This window comes from Montipora capricornis, chromosome 7, assembly GCF_036669925.1.
Source record: "Montipora capricornis isolate CH-2021 chromosome 7, ASM3666992v2, whole genome shotgun sequence".
Lineage (NCBI taxonomy): Eukaryota > Metazoa > Cnidaria > Anthozoa > Scleractinia > Acroporidae > Montipora > Montipora capricornis.
Genome location: NC_090889.1, coordinates 24990088 through 25006355, shown reverse-complemented (window position 1 = coordinate 25006355; position 16268 = coordinate 24990088). Strand labels below are relative to the sequence as shown.

Genomic DNA, 16268 nt, shown 5'->3' with positions numbered 1-16268 from the left:
TTTCTCTCTTGTGCAAACATTCCGTCCTCGCCTGCGTAAATGTTCTGGCTCTCCGATACCTAGCTCACCAAAAAAAATTAAGATGCTGGTTTTTACAAGGAATTGAAATTTCAGTTGAACAGATTCTACAGGCATAAATTCGTGAGGTAAAAACCGCGCGTGTCTGGTCTTCTCGAGACAAAGGTGAGAGATGGTTTCATACAGACTGGGACGCCTAAAAAGTTGTTGTAAACATGGCGGTTCACGAGTGAAGTTATCTCTCTGAGATGCTAAACAATATTTGCTGAGTGCAACTAATTGCCTATACGGCGAGAGCAATGTGACAACTTTTAAACAAGAAAAATAAACTAATAAAGAAAACTACGACAAATTTGCATCTTCCGGATATTATCTTGTTTTTAAGTCGAGCTAAGACATAGACGCGAAGACGATTTTCAACTTGAAGAGTGACAAATCGCAAATCCAGATGGAACTATCTCTCTAAAGTAGCCAGATGAAATGGCACAGGTGGTATACAAATGATTTCACGCTTAACTGTTATACTTTGGTCTCAATTTTTACCATATTGTCTCCAGAAATCTTTAATTACTTTGAGGTCTGTTTCAGATGTTTCCGAAAAATTTTTATTCTCGCTTAAAATTTAGTTTGTTTTATTTGCAAGGGGATTGTACCTTCCCCTAAAACTGAGGAAATTCGCGAAGGGCTTACGGATACCACTTTTTACAATCAAATCGTCTTTTGTCTTTTTTCAAAACAATTAGGGTCCAATAAAAAGGATACCCTCACAGTCACGAACGATTGGTTTTCTTCGTCTTTTCCTAATTTCTTACAAGTGTGTCAGCTGTGACTTTCAAGGATGCAAAAAAACAGATTCAATTGAGGGTTACAGATTGAACGGGCATGTCATCAGCACGCAGTCAAAACCTAACATTTTGAGCTGTTTTCAAACGTGCAAGCTGAGAATTTCACCAGAGTGCCACAGTATAAATTACATGTTGGAAACATTCCAGTGTGATATGAACAATCGAACCAAAAAAGGAAAACTGCAAGAGTTCGTCTCCAGTGCGGGATATGTCTACTTAGATAATCCATTCAGAGGTGAGAGCTCAAAGGCAGCACTGGTGTAATAATCCGGCCTTTTGATGTGCAGCTGATAAGTATGGGAAATCAAATGGTGACCAGTGAAATTAGGGCCGTGAATAATTTCACTTGCGTTTTGTCCAAAATTAAATAATTTCCCGAGCCTTTAGGCGAAAAGGCTCGGGACATTATTTGATTTTAGAGAAAACGCAAGTGGTTATCATGAGTGACAAATTAAGTTCATTAAACGCCATTTTGACACTGAAAGAAAAGTTACCATGCAACATTGTAATTTCACAAGTGAAATTATAAATTAACGCTGAATTTAGCTCCAAAATTAAGGAGTAATTTGTGACCCAGGTTATTAAGTTGTCAATCAACAGTAGAATTATGATTGGTATCTTCATTGGCCTTGCTACTCATCTGTATTTGTAGCGGTATTGGTATTGGTATTTGCATTAGTATGGTTATTGCTATTGCTACTGGTATCGGTATTGGTATTGGTTGGTATCGATATTAGTATTTGCATTTTTAATACTATTGCTATTGTTATGGTATTAGTATTGGCATTAAACTGCGAGTGGTATTGCTATCGGTATTGGGATTGGGATTGATAAGTGTATTGGTATCGACAATGATATTTACTTATTATTGATATCAATACGGACATCGATATTGTTACCGATATGTTAACCAATATCGCATTTATTCTTAACCTTATCTTCATTTGTTTCTTTTCAGCTCCTCTGGGCGTTGTAAGAAAGCTTCCTGGTTTGTCATGCAAAGATATAAAAGACTCCTACGAGGATGCAGCCAGTGGTGAATACTGGATAGATCCTGACATATCTAACGACCCCTTTACTGTGTTTTGCGATATGAAAACGGATGGAGGTATAATTACCTTGTTGTGAATCAAAACTAAGGGCGTAATCATTTAAAACTGTGACTTCAACGAAAGTTTATGCTTTTCTGAGCAAATCACCTGCTGAAATGAGAGGAGTGGTGGTCAAAATGCAAAAAAAATCCAAATTTAGCAGTTGTGTGCTCACTGTTTAAATAGGGACTTTAAGATCTGCGACGCGACGGTAACGAAAACGTCATTTAAAATTGCAAGTTCAGGTTTATTAATCTTTTTCGTCGTTATGTCGGCTTGTCTAACTTCTAAAAACTAGTGTAACTCCCCAGGAACTGAATTAGGAGGTGCGGTATTGAATCTACGACAGAAAATTCAAATTCGCTGCCTTTCGTTCATGTTCTCCGTAAAACTTGAGAATTGGTCATTTCACGTCGCAAATTTGCCGAAAACGTGAAAGAAATGCACAAAAATGAAAAATGCACGTGCACAGCGTGCAAAGCTATTGTTTTTGCTCATTAAATATGCAAAATTTGTGACGTTTTCGTTGCCGTCGCGTCATAGATCTTAAACTCCCTAATAAACTTGGAATGTGGTCGGGAAAGAAATACATGTATACCAATCACACGTTCAGAACAAACATCATGCGCTTGTCATTTCAGACCAAAACTCTCCATATAGAATACACAAAGTTTCACATTGCCGACGTTAAGGTGGCTGTGTGGCCGAGTGGTTAGGGCCCGTGCCTTGAGATCCGGAGATCCCGGGTTCAAGACCGCGTTCTGACCTCTCACTAAGTTTGTTTCAGGTAGTCCCTGGTTCAATTTCCTGCCGCATTTGTAAAATAGCCAACTGGTTTGCCTCCCGTCAGATTCTTAACAATTGTATGTGTTCAATGCTCAGAGATATTAGCTACTAGATACTCTGAAATCCGAGGGTAAACAAAGTGATTATTATTAATCTTAAGGGGCCTTGTAGGGGCTTGGGTTAAGGACCCCTGGAGGGGGGGGGACTCCCATATGAAAAGGGTAGGGGTGCTCGTCGTCTCGCTTAGGGGTGTAAATTTTGGATTTTGGTCTCATTTAGGGTGTTCTGGGAAAAACGCTATCATATGTAGCCGTGAAGGTCTCCTTCAGGGTTACGAGCGAAAAAATATAAAAACATATATTTAATACGTTGTAAATATGGTCTCTTTTCGGGGTCAAAAAAGCCTGGGCTCCGCCCAGATCGGTCTACTTTAGGGGTTTCATTCAAAACCCCACCCCTTTATAAGCGAAGTCACCCCCAGGGGTAAGGGCTCACTTTGTGACGTCCACTCAACGAAACGTGAGGCACAGCAGTCGTGACGTCAAAATAAAGACGCTTTTGTTACATTGCAAATGCTCCTTAGTACGTTATATTTAACAATTATTCGCCGAAGGCGAAGTTATTATTGGTGAATATCCACCGAGACGAAGTCGAGGTGAATATTCACCGATAATCACTGAGCCTGAGGCGAATAATTGTTTTGGTATAAATATACAGGTGATTATTTCAAAAAAGAGAATAAAAAACATTTCAACTCGAAATCATCTTCACTTACAGTGGCAAAACGACCACTGGCAGCCATTTTGTCCGTCGAGGGGATTATCGGCTGATAATCCGAGATAGCGAGCCAATGAGAGCGCGCGATTTTGTATAATCACCTTTGTATTTATACTAAATTTAGAATAAATGTTGAAAGGACAATATATTTAGCACACGCACAATGAGAGAGAATAGCATTAATTATTAAATTCTCAACCTGGGATAATGCAATTCTCGTGCTCTGATTGGTTCACTCAATCTCGGTTATCAGCTCATATACCTTGGTTTGACCTTATATGGTAAATGATTGATCTAAGTGTTGCCAAGCTAAAAGTTTTTTCGCCGGAAAGCGAAATTTCTCTCTGAAGAAAGCAAAAAAAAAAAATTTTCTGGACAGCTGGGTTAAATTCCGACGTTTAGAAGTACGCGAAAAGGTAAGAAATGTTTTTGTGACGAGCCTGCGTCTGTCTGACCACAAGGTGTTACACGACACGCATCGGTTCTCATCAAGTTTTTTTGATTTCCCTCGGATTTGCTCGCTTTTCTCGCTCGTATTTCGTACTTTCTAAACTTTTGGAGTTTAAAGGAATTTAATAAAACAATTATTCCATTCGCGCTTGTTGGATATGAGAGTGGTTATAGCCAACTCGGCGCTACGCGCCTCGTTGGCTATTTACCATCTCATATCCAACGCGCGCTCATGGAATAATTGTTAAATATTCTTGCTCTTTGGCCATTTCAACTTAATCAAAAACATAAAACAAACAGCAGCTACAAACATAATGATAAAGCGCATTTTACTTTTGACTTGACGTTTCGTATGCTACAACATACATCTTCAAAAGTGACGGTTATGACATATATAAAATTAAGAAGACTGGTAACGAGAGTTCACTGCTATCTATTTATCTTACTATTTTTATCTTATTCTCTCTAGTTACCAGTCTTCTTAATGTAACATATATCATATTTGAATTTGCTCTACCGTCACTTCTAAAGATGTATGTTGTAGTCAAAAGTCGAGTCAAAAGTAAAATGCGCTTTATCATTATGTTTGTAGCCGCTATTTGTTTTATGTTTTTGATGAATGACATTAACGTCACCACGCGTCTTTTAAGAATAGGCCTTTTGAAAAATAGCATCATATATTTAACAGTCAGGTTAAGCCTTCATTTCAGTTATAAGTGGCACGCGCACAGCATTGTCTCTCGATTTCCTTGCATCTGTGGTCGGTAAATACGTCTACTCAAGTAATCACACAATGTCCCAGTTTCTCCAGACTCCAACAGTTTTAGAACAAGCAAAGAAAATTTTTATAGTTATGTAATGATTTTCACTTTAGGAGGATGGACGTTAATCGCACAAAGTGTGGTGAGAAATTCCATGTTTCCCACATCAATGAGTCAAACGAAAGACTTCAAGATGATTCAGAGCTACACGAGTGGAATTGTACGAGTCGATGTTTCCGCATTACGCCAATTAAAGAGACTTATCAAGTTCACACAGCTGCGATACTTTTGTTTTAAGAACTCCACTGGAAGGATCTTTCACATCATGACGAAATCCAACATCGCTGGACAAACCGTTGTTAAATATCTGATAGAAGATTCTGGTACACAGCCACAAGCTTGTGGGTCCTTTGAAACTCTTCCTGACGATAATTCGATACTGGCTTCCAATTGTAAGATGTGGGGTAACGATGGATCAAGCATTGAATGCGACAAGTGGGGATATTATAGAAATCGTAATTCCTATCGGGTTTATAACGATCCTATTATCTGGGAAGGGAAATATTATGTTAATTTGAATCCGTCAGTCTTGGCTTGTGATGATTCACGTGATGTTCCTTTGTCTGAAGGCGACAAATGGCAGCTATTTGTCCGATAAAGATTACGCTAAACAACAACAACAACTTAACAATTTTATTTCAAACTTCAAGCAAAGTATGATTTAGTCAGTTTTGCAGCGCTACTTCTTTAAATTAGCATGCTTTTTACATTGTCATGGTGTGTGTTTTACCATTTTGGATAAAGCTGCCATATAATATTGTCAATATATTTTTTTTCTTATTTAATTTATAGCTGCTTAATTTTTTGATAAATTAAGATTTCAGTTATATTGATTTTTATTGTATCTCTCTGATAGTACGCGCGCTGTAATTGGCTAAATTAGTAGGCCGTATTCATTTGAAGTATTATTTGGGAAAACATTCTCTAGCTACTTTTTTCTGTAAATGTGTCGGAATCATGCTAGAAACTATTCCAAAAGCCAAGAAGATTAATTAGATATAGTTCTTCGGATTTTGAAGCAGCAATCTTTCTGGCAGTTGAACCTTCCGCTTGACCTCAACTAGCTTCCTTTCCCGTGTGCCTGATTACCTTAGAAATATAACAAATATCTTACTAACCTCTTTTTCTCGGTCTGTACTTTAAAATTATGGATCATCTGTTTTTACCGTTGGTTTATGGCCCGTTCTTTGCGGGAAAACATAACCAATCAGAAGGTCAATCAGAACGCAGAGGGATTTCATGCAGCCGGGGCAAAGCGCGGGAAAACAAGACCCTCTGATTGGATGAAAAGAGGCACGATATTTTTAAAGCCAATCAATAAGGGTGACAATGCAAAGGTAAAGCAAATTGCACAATTACTGGCTTTTTTTCACTCTATTCCGCAGTTAAATATATAGGGCTTCATATGTTCGAAAAAATCATTTATCCATTTGAGCTTCTATTGTAAGGCAAACGTTACCACTTTTCTTTTCATTTATCCCCAGGAAAGTAGATAAATCTGACCATGAAAGCACTTTGACAACGCATTCCAACCTCGGACCCAAGCCATCTGCATTTTTTCCTCCCTTATAGTAAAACCCTGGAGAACCCTGGGAGACGGGTTTTGGTTGTGAAACAACGTCATGCAAATGGCATGTTGAATTTCGCTACCTCGTTTGAAATCTTTGTCGCCTGATGCGTCGACTGGTTTCCATATTTTCATCCTCTGTTTCTTCGGAAACCGTGGAATCTGCTTGCCCAAGGTGAACATATTCATCCAAAGATAGACCTGCTGTGGTATGTCTTCTCATGTGAACAATTGTGTGTTCCCTAAGAATTTCCATCGACTCTCTGTGACCTCTTTGGGCAGCACGATGCAAAGCCGTAAATTCAAACCTATCCTCTGCAGTGACGTCACTTCCGTGTGTTAATAAAGCCTGTATTGTCTCTTTGTGGTTGTTGTGTGCTGCCCGGTGCAATGGTGTTAACCCTAAGTAGTCTTTCGCATGGACGTCGCCACCATGTGTTGCTATCAGCACGCAGGTGTCCGTGTGTCCATTTTGTGCCGCAAGATGCAACGCCGTGTGCCCTTTGACCATAGAATCATTTACTGTACAACCGTTTTCGATTAAGACGCGACAGGTTTCATGAAACCCGCCGTAAGCAGCGAGGGTTAGTGGACTTGATTTCTCATTTGTCAACTCTTTCACTTTGCATCCTTGTCGAATGAGGTTCTGCACGACTTGAGTATGGCCATTTTGAGCAGCGCGGTGTAGAGGGGTATATCCCCAATTGTCTTTGGCATGAACATTGCTTCCGCCGTTCACAACTAAGACTTGAACTGTCTTTTGATGACCATATTTGGCAGCGCAATGTAGAGGGGTTAATCTTGATTGGTTCACTGCATGAGAATTCGCACCATTTCGTAACAGAACTTCTACTGTGCTTGTGTGTCCATTTTGAGATGACCTGTGCAAACAAGTGTTTCCCCATTTGTCATGGCGATGAATATCACTGCCTTGATGAAGCAAAACATTTACAACGGATGTATGCCCATTCTCAGATGCTCTATGCAATGCAGAATAGTCCCAGTGATCAAGAGCATGAAGGTCAGCGCCTTCTTTTAAAAGGAGTTCCACCATTTCTTTGTGTCCATTTTCCGATGCCAAATTTAGTGGGGTGTGCCCGTTAAAGCTGAATCCTTCTTTTGAAGGATCTTCATGACCAAATCCCGGTGGAGCAGAAGAAGTTCTAAAACCCGAGGATGAAAAAACCAGTACATGCGTCTTAGCGTTAATTTCACTTCCTTCAAGAAGCAAAAGCCTTGCTGTCTCAACATGTCCATTTTGTGACGCCCGGTGCAAAGGAAGGAAGCCTTGGTGATCAATTGCATGTACACTGCTCCCACTCCTAATCAGAAGTTTGGCGGCATCGGTATGTCCCTTCTCTGCAGCTCTGTGCAGTGCTGTGTATCCCCAAAGATCTTTAGCGCGTACGTCACTGTCATTTAGCAGCAAAACTCGAGTTGTCCTGGTGTGGCCGTTGCTCACGCACCGATGAAGTGGTGTGAACATCCATTTGTCTTCCGCTGCAACTTTTGAGCCACGATCGATAAGATAAGACACTGTTTCGACATGGCCATTTTCCGCTGCCCTGTGTAAAGGTGTGTATTCCCAATGGTCCTTCCAATTGGGGTCGCTATCATTGGATAATAAACATTGGACAGTTTCCCTGTGTCCATTCTTTGAAGCTCGGTGCAGAGCCGTCAGGCCCCACTTGTCTTTGATGGACACGTTACTGCCACTTTCAATTAGTAGCTGGACTACTTTCAGGTGTCCTTTTTCAGATGAGAGGGAAAGACTAGTGTTACCGTTAGTCCTATGGCGCGCATTAAGATTTGCACCGCATTTTATGAGATACTTGCAACACTTCTCATAACCATAACAAGAGGCGATCATAAGTGGTGTCAATCCTTTACTATTCTCGCACTTCACCTTACCCTTTCCACGGAGCAGCACCTTTAAAGTGCCATGTTGTCCATACTGACAACAACGATGCATTGCTGTGTTGCCGTTGTGGTCAGTGGCATTGACATCGGCTCCTTTCTCCACAAGAAAATTGGTGCACACAAGATTTCCCTTTAGGGAAGCAAAATGGAGAGCCGTCTTCCCAGTTTTGTGCCTCGCATTGATCTTAGCACCACAGCTCGTCAGCAAATCCACAGCATCTCTGTTATTGTGATAAGCAGCGATCATGAGAGGCGTAATAGCATCTTTAGCTTGGGTATTCACTTTAGCACCCTGCTTAATAAGCTCATATCCTGCGTCAACGCAATTCGTCAGAGCAGCCAAATGCAATGGAGTCATTTCTCGCTCGTCTTTTGCATTGACGTCCGCGTCGTTCTCTAGAAGCATCCTTACGATATGAGACTTTTTGGAGAACACTGCATAATGTATAGAGCTATAACTATATTGGTCCTTTGCTCCCAAATCACAACCACTCTCCACCAATGTTTCAATTGAGTTCGAATGTCCATTGAGAACCGCTAAATGCAAAGGCGAACACCCATCCTTTGTCCTTATGTCTGGGTCAGTTCCTTGTTGAATGAGCACTTTAACGGAGACAGCACAGCCATGAGATGCAGCAAAATGGAGAGCTGTCTGCCCCATTAAACTTCTCATCTCAACCTTAGCCCCTCGTTTGACCAAAAAATTAATCGCATCCTTATTGTCATTTATTGCAGCTAAAACCAACGGTGTCAACCCCTGTTCACTGCAGGCATTCACATCTGCACCAAGACAAACTAGCAAACGAATGGCGCCGTTTTGATTAGACGAGCATGCCATCATTAAGGGTGTGCGCTGACCAGCTGAAAAAGCGTTGACGTCATAGTCACTTTCGTTGACAAGTCGCCTTATAGCAAACTCGTTCCCTAACGCTGCTGCTACGTGCAGGGTTGTTAGTGACTTAATTAAGTCTCGTTCGTCTGGTTTACATTTCTGGAGTTTGTTGTTCTTGATTTGCTTCAATTCCTTTTCTATTTCTTCAATATCATGGTCCAGACTCTCAAAACCTCTTTCAGGGCGAGCACTTGTCGAAAATACTCTGTTTTCCCTTGTGCGATAACCATGGACTAAATTGGCAAAATGTGCTTCGAAAGGAAAAGAAAATTCGCTATCAGAGGTGCTCATTCTCGCTACAGAACTCAGACTTGTTCCGCGTCCTCTCGTATTTTCAACGTTGTCGGCGAACGTTTCCATTATCATTCTGTAGAAAATGAAAATTAAAGAAAGTTAGAAAAAAAATTAAATTGAAAATTTATCCATAACTGAAAGTTTTTTAAAACAGCAATAATTCGATCTGCATGAGTTTGGTAGAAGTTCTGTTTCGTCTCACTAACATAAATGGGCAGACACTTCAGAGCAACTGCATGCTGTATCACACTTGTCCCCAGTCTCCTCTATACTAAAATGCTATCGATATCAGTTTTACGCTCGTTACGTGTTTTTCCTTTTGTTCTCCACGATACACTCCTCGATGCATGACATTTATCTGCATTTATATTCACGCAAGATCTATCAAAATAAGCAATCTGTCCTCTGAAATCAAGTTCCTGAATAAATTTCCTCTTTTAGACTTTCACATAATTGGGTATTTAAAGTCACCTTTGTTCCATGGGCTACCCAAATTAAAGATAATTCCATGAGACAGATTATATAAGAAAATAAAAAGATCGACGTTAAGTTTGAAGCGGCGGACAATGTTGTACTCGAGAACACGCCGCCAAATGTCAGTTGTACTTGACAACGACCTTACATTCGCTATTATCGGCATAAATCCACAAGGCCGAGTTATCAAACTCATAAATATTTTTAAAAAAAACGAAGGAAACTTTCTACAATGTGACTCTATTACTCGATCTAAGTCATCAGTTTTCAACAATGCACCTTGCGATCTGCAACAGTGTTCTACAAGCTGGATCTAACAGGGCTATGCTTCTTCCAAATATTTAGGGCCGTCTGTGCATTGTAAAGGGACCCTTTAGACTACGTGGTAACAATCATGCATGCCTTTTTTAGTCGGTGTGGAGTCCAGCTTAACAAGATACGTTAAACGATTCTTATATATTACGGTTGGGTCAGTAAGTCTTGATCCAAATCGATTAGAGCTGAGTCCTTCTCGTGACAAAAATGAGAATCATTGGAGCCACATGTATCCACTAAGACACATGCAGTAACACTGAGTTGAACTTGCCTTTAATCAAGTAGTCAAGCTCATGTTAAGAACTTCTTTCGCTAATGCGGTGTCACAAAAAAAATCTCTTGCACGCAATAGCAATACAGACAAACAAACAAACAGACAAGCAAACACCTTACTGATTAAAACGTTTCCCAGTTCTCGTGGGTGTACTCAATTGTTTCTCAGCGCCATCCTCAAGACTGTATTTCTTTTCCACGCCATATTTCAGACCGGATATTAAGCCGCTACACTTGGACGATCACGAGTGTTGTTGAAAACAAATTTGTCGAAATTCATTACAACGCTGTGATGATTTCTTCATGTAAGTGAAGTGTGCACGACCACTTTTCAACCAGTCGGATGTGAACTGCAAACAGAGGGTATTGTTATTTACAGATTGGCCAATCATCCAAGACATCTCATTTGCCTCCAAGTAACGTTTGCCATGGAGACATCTGTCTGTGCTTACTCGCTGAAAATAAGACGCTTTCAAACAATAAATGGACATATGAAAAATTTATGCTTTGTCTTCATCCAAAGAGGAGAAACATGGCAGGAAAATAGAGAACCTATGACAGTTCAGTTCGAGAGTAGGATCAAGAAGGTCAAACTTTTATTTTTGTTAATTGTCTTCAATTTGTAAACAGAGCCACTTTTTATAATACGAAATTAGTGAGAAAAAAACCTTAAGATTGCGTCAAGATCGTCAAGTTCTGACGTATGTCAAATGCCGACATAAACACAATTTCTTTCTCTAAAATCAGTGTGCCGTAACTGTACGATTGCTAGTTACTTTAGGAATTCGGAAAACGTTGCATGAAATCAATCAGTCCTTATTGTAGTTATTCCAGTTAGCCTCGTTAGCGCAAAACAAACACAAAATCTTTTGATTTAAAACGAGGCTTGGTAGGATAATATGACTAGGGTCTGTGCATTAACAGACCATGAATACCCACTGGAATTTTTCATTTTTCATTTTCTCTTTCTCCAGATTATCAGTTTCCTATTCCCTTCTAGACTGCTGGGATTTTTTATTGGAGCTGTCGCTCTGTAAGATTTACCCGGCCGAATGGCGAAGCCTATAAATAAATAAATAAACTGCAAAACAGCCGTACGATTGCGTTGGACGAATGCGTCTTTTCAAGCGAAACGTCTGGAACGAGGGTGAAAACGAAGAGTGGGACTGGGGACAGACGCTACGGGCGCAAAGCGAGCGAGAATTCGAAAACCGACTGCTTTGCAGTCTAATTCCCTTCTGCAGAAAATAGCAAAGACCAGCCCGATTTCTTTAAATTACTGAAGAGCAAATTTAAGTCTAAAAAAATGTTTTTCCCGGGATGTAGCATTCTGAGCCATTTGGTAACCATAAAGAAACTTAAGAACACTTTCAAAATGAGCTACTTCCTTTATTTAGAACTCCTACTACACAGCCATCTCAGCAAAGTTTCTTTTTATCAGCTAGGATTGATGTATACTTCCTGAAAAAAGTATTCTTTTGGCCAAAATACCGGGCAACTTCCGTTCATGCACCTCACCATTTCGCGCGCTGTCTTTTCGCCATTGAACAGGGCACTCTTTGCAAACCCCTACCAATCCGGATCAGTAGCATCTCCAGCAAAGAACAGTTATGGAAGGCGGATGCGGTGCTTCCTTCTGCAGCATTTGTGTACGAACCACAGACAAATGGATTCTTGGACTACTTGCTGTAAAATAGACCTAGATTTGAGTGGAAGAGGGTGGTTACTCTGGCATATGTAATTTTATTATATGGCTAGCAATTCTCAGGTTAAATGGAGCACTCTTATTGGCTGGTGTTGGGTCGGGATTTTACACTTCGTACTATTACTATGGAAACGGCCCGTTTCCGTTTTTTTTTTCTCTCCCGGGAAAATTGTCCCTCCTTCGTTTTTGTGCAGATCTCACCGCGCTTTGTCCGTACTGCAGCGACCTCGCGCCAATAGGAAGCTTAAGCACGCGCGTTTTTGAGACGCGGACGGTAACCGGAAGTGAGCTGTTTTCCCTTGTTTTGTCATTACCACCTTAATATGACAAAGTATCATTTCTCCATTAGAGATGATTGGGTTAAAAATGCGGGAGACACTACTGTCCTGGCATGCGAAGTGTTCATATCCGGTTACCGTCCAAGGCTCAAAAACCTCGCGTGTTTAAACTCCCTAATAGGGAGCTTAAGGAAGGTGCCTCCTAATTCAAAGGTATTTTTGCGCGGTTTATTGAATATGCGGGAAAAGCAGATCTTAACAAGTGTTATTGAAATCCAAAAAGAAATTGGGGGGTAACCACGCATTTTTCGAAGATAATTAATCAACAATATTTTTAAAAAGCTTTAAAATACAAAATACTGTATAGCTTTCTTTTCCTTTCAGGACCTAGAATAATGACTTAGCTTCCTAGGAGCGCTAATATAGGAAGTTTAAGAGACCACGACGGTTACGGCGACGAAAACGTCACTCAAATATAAGTTTGAGCTATTCTAAGTATTTCATGATTATTCCATCTTGTTTACATTATACAATATCGGCGAAATGTCCTATAACTGGATTGGTAAGGACGGATTTGAAGTAAAGAGTGAGACTGAAAGATTCACTGTTGTTTGTCCACGTTGTCGTCGAAACCTTAATAAAATTTGGTTATTTTACGTAGCAGTTTCATTGACGAGTACGGGAAAGAAATGTTCACAAAAAACGTGCCGCACGTGCAGCACGATTAGTTTGGTTCTTTTAACCAATAGTATTATTGCTTTTTGACGATGTCGTGGCTGAAGAATCGTCATTACTTAAACTCCTTAGTAGCTCAATGGGAACAAGACAGGGGTTGTGGGTTCGAGTCCTGCCCAGTACTCTGACTTTTCCATTGTCCTCTCACCCGTCACCTATGAACTAGCTTCCCATCTGTCTTCGGGCGCATCATTACACCTTAAACGTCTTAAGTTATAAAAGCTATCGTCTATGTTCTAAACCGAAACAAAAGAAGTTATTCTCTGCGAGAGTTAAGACCGCGGCCGAAGCGGGAGCAACGGTGGAGGCCCACAGAAAAATCAATATTGAAGATAAAACTTCTAAGTACGTGAAAATCTTTACTTCTGATTTTACAGCGCTGTGTGAAAAATCAAGTTGCTAGGAGTATTAAAACAATGTTCCCCACAAGAATCAAGGTTAATTGTACCTGGCGGACATAACGCGGCGATGCTTTTTAATGCTTCTTCTCAGATAAATGAATCATCCCTTCCTCGGCTTCTTTAAACTGCCTGATCATATTGTAATCTGTAATGTCGTTCCCTTCCTCATCTCTATAATTTAAAATGAAAATGCGCGCAAATGGCTCCAATGCGATGCAATCGGCAATCATTGTGATGTACCCATGCAATGCATTGGTTTGCAACGTGATGTGATGCCGAAAGTTACAATCATCTTCTTCATCATATCTTTATTTAACCACGGTATCACATTAATTACAAGTACAATGGTCTTCCGTTAAGTAACCGTTCCATTGACGCACCAATCCATTGAAACTGATCTAATAACAGCATAATATTATTGCTAGTGAACTTATCCCTCACATTCCTTTCTTAATTCAACATGTCACTTCATATCTTCAACACTGTGATCCTGTGGTTCTCCCTTTCAGCGATGGCGATTTTCCCATCAGGCAGCTGGGCCAGACCATACGGGAACCAGCATTCGTTCAGGGCGGTGCCATATTTGCCATGCTCTCTCAAGAGATCGCCATCCATGGAATACACTCGGACTTTGTGACTCTCATAGTCGGCACCAAACACTTCATCTCGAGAAGCATCAAACAGCAAGTAACGCAAATAAGTACCTCTTGAACCAAACATTGACAAGAAATTTCCATCCCCATCGAAAACTTGAATCCGTCTCATCACTGAGTCTGCCACGTAGATCTTTCCAAATTCGTCACAGCTCACAGCATCAACGGATTGGAACTCGCCTTCCTTTCGGCCAAATTTTCCAAACTTGCTGACCACTTTCCCGTCATTTCCGAAGGTGTAAATGCAGACGCCCGAAGTGTCTCCGGCGATTACACGTCCTTCGGTATCAGTGGTAAGATGATTGAATTTGGGACGAATTTCGCTTTCTAAAAGTGGTGCCACTTGAAGAAGTTTGTTTGCTTCATAATCAAAGATCTGGATCCTGCTCCTCCCTTCCTCGTCTTCATCCGCAACAAGAACACTTCCATCTTGAGTGAGGCAGAAGTCGGCCATACCATTCACTTTCCCATCTCCTCTCTTTAGTAGACATTTCAGGAATTTTCCATTGGAGTCAAACAACTGAATTCTCTGGACTGTGATAATACCTCCAACGCCAATAACGTTTTCTTCTAGCACGAGGTACTGACCCTTTTTATCGACAGCAACTTTCTCTGGGTAGCTGATCTGTCCATTGGTGGTGCCATAATCTCCGAAGCACCATATCTCAGGGGGCTGGTACTCAGAGGACTCGTTTGGTAGGGCCTCTGCGGGAACATAAAATTCCGGCCAATCATGTTGTTCTTGGCCCAAACCTAGTATGTACTCCTTAGCTGCATCTTCAATGATCTTCACTTGAGCTAAGAGGGTGGGGTTATTCTTGTCCTTGAGGGCAGAATAGACGCCACCGATTCCTTTAAGTTTTTCCAGTAGAGATCGGAACGATCTGGTCACAAGATCCGGTTCGTCGAAGTAAATGAATGCAACTTCTAACAGAGCGATCTTACAAGCTATGATTCTGTCATCAGTCGAGTTGTCGCTCTCTTCAAACGCAAATTTTCCCGTCTGCTGCTTGAACCAAAACTTGGCCTTGTTGTAGGTGTCTTCATCAGGGGTCACGTATTTCAACGATACAAGCCTGTCACGTAGATTCAGAGCAGCAGATCCGAGAAAACTGCGGAAAGATTTCTCTGCAATGCCACGAACTGCCGTGAGAATCTGTTCTTTAAGCCACCTGTAAGTCGCATCGTTCCCTTCCACGGTACCTTTAACTTTTTCCCACTCGTCGCTGACTAACCATTGAAAAGCTAGTCTAAACCAGGAGCTCAATGATCTTTCAGACATTTGTCACTCGAAACTGAAAAGTTTCTTTAGATTTAGTTTGGTCGAAATGTAAATACGATGTAAGGGACGAGGATATAGGCTTTTTCAGTTCGTAGCAAGGAAAAAAGTTGGATGTTTATAATATCATTCCACAGAAAACAGCTGGTCAAACGGAAATAAAGAAATGAGCATTCAGCCCGTGAATTTTGAATAATAAAATGTATTTTAAAGACACGTGGCAAACCTTGCCTTTTCTTGGACTATAGATTCGTGTTCAGTCCCTTATCCATATTTACGCCGAGGTGGATTCGCGGTGCATCAAAGGAAGAAATTTACGAAAGATAGAACTGAAGTGTAAAATTTTCAGGAAATATTTAGAAATTTAACCAGCCCAGATGGATATTTCGTTGCAAATAAAAAAGCAAAATATTGTTATTGAAGACTCGGCAAGACTCTATGTGATGGACCATCTTTTCAACAGTGTCCTTTGCGTTCTGTGGTTTGGGCAGGGAAAAAGTGTTTCGGTTTGTAACCAATTTTCAAGTAAGAAGTAACTTTTTTAAACACGTGGCAATAAAATACTGGGATAAAATGTTTCAAAGGTATTTTTGCTCGTTTACTGACTGTGAGGGAAACGCAGATCTGAACAAGTGTTATTGAAATCCAAAAGGAAAAGTGGGGGTAACCACGTATTTTTCCAAGATTTGTAAAA

At 40.6% G+C, this 16268-nt stretch overlaps 3 protein-coding genes across 3 annotated transcripts; 1 reads left to right on the top strand and 2 right to left on the bottom strand.

Moving 5' to 3' along the window:
* Positions 1 to 421: 421 nt before the first annotated feature.
* On the top strand, positions 422 to 6393 carry LOC138056555 (uncharacterized). The gene is made up of 4 exons (XM_068902367.1): positions 422 to 507; positions 762 to 1098; positions 1822 to 1971; positions 4842 to 6393. The coding sequence occupies exons 1-4, from the start codon at positions 499 to 501 to the stop codon at positions 5384 to 5386; spliced, it is 1041 nt and encodes a 346-aa protein (XP_068758468.1). The 5' UTR covers positions 422 to 498; the 3' UTR covers positions 5387 to 6393.
* A 31-nt stretch (positions 6394 to 6424) lies between these two features.
* On the bottom strand, positions 6425 to 10975 carry LOC138056554 (serine/threonine-protein phosphatase 6 regulatory ankyrin repeat subunit B-like). Its single transcript, XM_068902366.1, has 2 exons — positions 10644 to 10975; positions 6425 to 9534 (listed from the first exon to the last, which is right to left on the bottom strand). The coding sequence occupies exon 2, from the start codon at positions 9531 to 9533 to the stop codon at positions 6435 to 6437; it is 3099 nt and encodes a 1032-aa protein (XP_068758467.1). The 5' UTR covers position 9534; positions 10644 to 10975; the 3' UTR covers positions 6425 to 6434.
* Positions 10976 to 13444: 2469 nt separating this feature from the next.
* LOC138057773 (E3 ubiquitin-protein ligase TRIM71-like) lies at positions 13445 to 15658 on the bottom strand. Its single transcript, XM_068903705.1, has one exon. It carries the CDS (start codon positions 15575 to 15577, stop codon positions 14111 to 14113), a length of 1467 nt encoding a protein of 488 aa, XP_068759806.1. The 5' UTR covers positions 15578 to 15658; the 3' UTR covers positions 13445 to 14110.
* Positions 15659 to 16268: the final 610 nt, after the last annotated feature.

Bases quoted from the DNA above. Each gene is read 5' to 3' on its own strand.
- LOC138056555 (XM_068902367.1), top strand. The intron at 1,099-1,821 runs GTGAGAGCTCAA...GTTTCTTTTCAG, and splicing joins CTTAGATAATCCATTCAGAG to CTCCTCTGGGCGTTGTAAGA. The intron at 1,972-4,841 runs GTATAATTACCT...TTTTCACTTTAG, and splicing joins CGATATGAAAACGGATGGAG to GAGGATGGACGTTAATCGCA.
- LOC138056554 (XM_068902366.1), bottom strand. From the start codon at position 9,533: ATGATAATGGAAACGTTCGCCGACAACGTTGAAAATACGAGAGGACGC.
- LOC138057773 (XM_068903705.1), bottom strand. From the start codon at position 15,577: ATGTCTGAAAGATCATTGAGCTCCTGGTTTAGACTAGCTTTTCAATGG.